We start from the raw sequence: 4090 nt of genomic DNA on the forward strand, positions 1-4090 counted from the left end.
AATCTTCACCCATGTCATGCATTTCTTTATTGACTACCACACACTGCACAAAATGCAAGATGCGCCTCATTTGGCTTGATCCACCTGCTGCAGTTTATTTTGTCCATTCATTAGGACAAAAAGTGTTTAGTATTTAAATCATGTGCAGAGCTTGGCATATTCAAATGAACCAGAGGCATTAAAGGCATCATCTGTCACTGTCTCACCTCTGTTGTGATGTTAGTTTTGTATGACATATTTCCTCAGTAGCAGGAAATATGCAAAGCTGCATGTTTTTAGAGCACATTAAAATGTCCATCAAGGATTCTTTTCAAGTTTTTTTTATTTTCTTTCACAATATGCTGAACTTAAACTTAAAGAACTTAAACACATATAAACTTTGTGGTACCCTTCTTTGTTTCTTGTTATGTTTATTTCATGCATAAGCATGACATGTTACTACATGAAAGATGAGAAGGCATTTAAACTGTCTATGCGCAGTGTTCATGGTGCACAGTTAGTACACAGTTAGTCAGAAAACTGCAGAATTTTAAAAAACCATACAGTACTATTACAAATAAATATTGTTTTAGTAATTTCACTTAATTTTATAAAAATCAAACGAACACCAACCTTTGATTATGTTCGCTTCTCTTCTCTGTTGACTCCTGTTCATTTGATTATTTGCTCAAAACACAATAGAGCTGCACTCCACCCCACTCTGTCTCTCCAAGTATAATTCAAACATAGTGTATTTGCATTCAAATAAAGACATGTGGCAATGATGAATTAACAGTGAAATAGTTGCATGATCAGCAGATTGATCAGAACTCTATGTTTACCTGTAATCCCAGAATCACTCAGGTAAGTGAATCTCAAAAGGCTGATTCTTTTCATCTGGATGTAACTTCTCTAACAATACTCAAGAAGTATAAATCAAACACAAAACACTGGGTCACCTGAGATTCTGACGTTTATGGCAAAATACATTTATATTTAAAAATCGATTCAGGATTTAATGAATGATATCAACTTAAAACATGCACCTCGCTCCACATTCCAAGGGCTGCAACCTGCAGCGCAGCTCTCTGGGCATCAACTGTTGTATTAACAAAAAAAAAAAAAAAAGCTGTGGCAGCTCATTAGCTACACTTCACCTTATAATCAGAAGAATTTTCTTCCTACATACATCATTGTCATTTAATGTTGGATCTGATACAGTCAGAAGAATTTTTCATCAAAATACTTAAGCAATGATCACAGTGTCTCAGAAAAGGTTTTACTTGCAAGCAGTTGTGTTCTCTACATCGCAGTGTACAGAGAAGTGGACAGAGTAGGACTAAACAATGTCTTCCCCTCATTTATAGTGGGGTTGAGTTTTACGAGTACTTAAATGTATAGAACTTTCCACTGCCCATGCAGACATGCTGAGAACGGTGGTCTTATTTTCATTTTAACAGCTCTCCTGCTTTCATTTCCTTCAAACAGCCTTTTTTTCTCTTTCACAAATCCCCTTTCAAGATTGATACTATTGATATTTGGATCAATCCGCCCTGCCTTCTTGGTGTAAGGCTGAAGTCATTTAATGTTCATCTGCATTCATCTGGGAGTTGTCAGAAAACACAAGGCAATCTCTGATGACTTCTCAGAGCAGCAGTGTTCTGTGCAATAAAGCATCTCAGATCAGCTGGTGCCATCTTGAGGTCACAGTTGGTTATTGTGCTTGAAATCTGTTTGATTGTTCCTGTTTTCCTGTCATGCTGAAAGGGAGAAGTATTTCTTGGGTTCTTCACACATGCTCATTTTGTTCTGATGGTCCTGTGATCATCCATGGAGGCAAACTTCAGATAAATGTGTTTAGCCTGGTTAGTTTTTCTCAGTGCAGTGGCTTGACTTTTCAGAAAAAGGATCTTGTCATCATAAATTGTTTGCTGATTGTCAATGTTTGTTTTTATTAGTTTAAAAAAAAATCATTCCAAAGATAAAACAAAGAAAAGACAGAGTTAATCATGTGATTATGGCAATCCAGTGTTCAGAAATATTAATTACAGAGAAACAATAATCAAAGTTTATATTGGACACAGTTTACATATCACAATGCATCATTCTAGAAACATCATTTCTTCTCCAGTGTAATTCTATTTAATAAATGTCTACATATCCTATCTCTTCTTATACTTTAGTTCCATCATCAAGGTTATAAATGTAATATTGTATTCACATTGCCCATACACATTACATGTCTTCAAAAAAAACTGCCAATAAAATAAACTGTGTGCTGCTGGTTGGTCAGATAGCTTTCTAACTTCTGACATCATCACAGATTAAAAACTTGATAAAATTTTAAATGTAGTTTGGGGGTCATTCAACAAGAAACAGTGAAATGATTTTCCATGTGAAAAAGTGGACAGCAGAAACAAAGAAAGAGTGAGAACAGTGTGAGTAATAAAGAGCTTTGGAACAATAAGGCAGCAGGTGGACAGCTGCAGTTTAACAGGTTTGTAACAACATTAAAATATAATTATAATGAATTAATTGACACTGACAATGACACCTTCTACAGCAGAACCTTCAATTTACCAACCACAGTGTTAATGAATGGAAACATCCTGTCAGTGAAAGTGTGTGTGAAGGTGTGTATGTGTGTGTTAGTATCAGGATCAGAGAACGACAGCTTTCCTCTGTTGCAGTTCAGATTCACTCTGATCCTCTGAAACTTCTTCTGTACTGAGAGAGCAGTGTCTGGAGCTGATGGTGACCACGCGTAATATTTACCTTCATAGAACCTTATTCTCCATAATCCAGACAATCTGTCTCCCTTCCTCTGCACAGACTCTGCAAACACACCCAGGTTCCACCATGTACTGTATCCAACCTCGACATCCCAGCTGTGAGTCCCAGAGTCAAAGCCTTCAGAGCCCAGGACGGAGTAGAACCGATCAAACCTCTCTGGATTATCAGGAAGCTGTTGTTCATCTCCTCGTCTCACACTGGTCAGATCCTCAGACAGGATGAGTTCTGGATGAGCAGTGTTTGGGTCCAGAATGATAGGAGTGTAGGAGACCATGTCCTTCATGTTGTTCCAGATGTTGAAGGTCAGATTGGCCAGGTGTTTGGCCTGGTTTAACAGAGCTCCTGAGGGCAGCTGTGGATCATCCAGCAGGGGGCAGTGCTGGACTCTTTCCACTGCAGCCTTGTAGTTGTTCAGGAATGAGATGTCTTCACCTCTCAGCTCCTCCTCTGTGGCTCTGACTGTGTCTGAAAGAGCAGCTATGCGTCTGCTCAGGGACTCCATCTTCTCCTTCATCATCCCACTCTTCTGCTCCTCTTCCTCCCTCAGTGCAGCCAGCCTGTCCTCCTCTTCCTCTGCTAGAAACTGGCGAAACTTCTTAAACTTTTCCTTAATCCGAGTCTCTGTGTGTCGGGTCTGGACGTTAATGTGTTTTGCTATTTGATCAAACTTCACTTGAAGTTCTGCACAAACCATCAACTTCTTCTTTAAGGACTCCAGAGTTTCCTGAAGTTCCTTCTTGTGTTGTTGTGCAGCTTCATCGATGGGTCTGAAACTGTGGTTGGTGTGTTTTTCTGAGTCTCTGCAGATGAGACACACTGGCTGCTGATGGTCCAGACAGAAGAGTTTGAGTTTCTCAGAGTGCAGACTGCAGAGAGCCTCTGAAGCTGTCTGATCTCCGTCTTCTAAGAACGACTCACACAGGTTCTTTAAAGCCAGGTTTACAAGTTGATCATTCCCTGAAGATCTTCTCTGACAAACTGGACACTCGTGTGTTGTTTTCTTTCTCCACCATCTCTTCAGACAGTCTTTACAGAAGCTGTGGCTACATGACAGAATAACAGGATCTCTGAAGACCTCCTGACACACCGGACAGCAGAGATCGTCCTCTGATCTGGAAGCCATTGAGTCTGTGAGTGAAGCTGAAAACAGCAGACAGGAGTTCTGCTCAAACTCACATTCAGTGTGTGGAGCGTCAGCAGCTTTAAGCAGCAGTGTGGGAGTTTTCCAGTTTTCTCTCCTGTAGCTCAGATGAAACTAGTTTGATCTGAACTCTGTCTGATCGTCTCTTTGTCTCTCTTTACTACGTATGAATAACAT

General features: G+C 39.7%; 1 protein-coding gene across 1 annotated transcript; it reads right to left on the minus strand.

The window, feature by feature from the left end:
• Positions 1-593: 593 nt before the first annotated feature.
• On the minus strand, positions 594-4090 carry LOC102298124 (nuclear factor 7, brain-like). Its single transcript, XM_042217171.1, has one exon. It carries the CDS (start codon positions 3893-3895, stop codon positions 2537-2539), a length of 1359 nt encoding a protein of 452 aa, XP_042073105.1. The 5' UTR covers positions 3896-4090; the 3' UTR covers positions 594-2536.

The sequence above is a fragment of the Haplochromis burtoni genome, unplaced genomic scaffold (assembly GCF_018398535.1).
Source record: "Haplochromis burtoni strain Fernald_Lab_line unplaced genomic scaffold, NCSU_Asbu1 Contig_1653, whole genome shotgun sequence".
NCBI lineage: Eukaryota > Metazoa > Chordata > Actinopteri > Cichliformes > Cichlidae > Haplochromis > Haplochromis burtoni.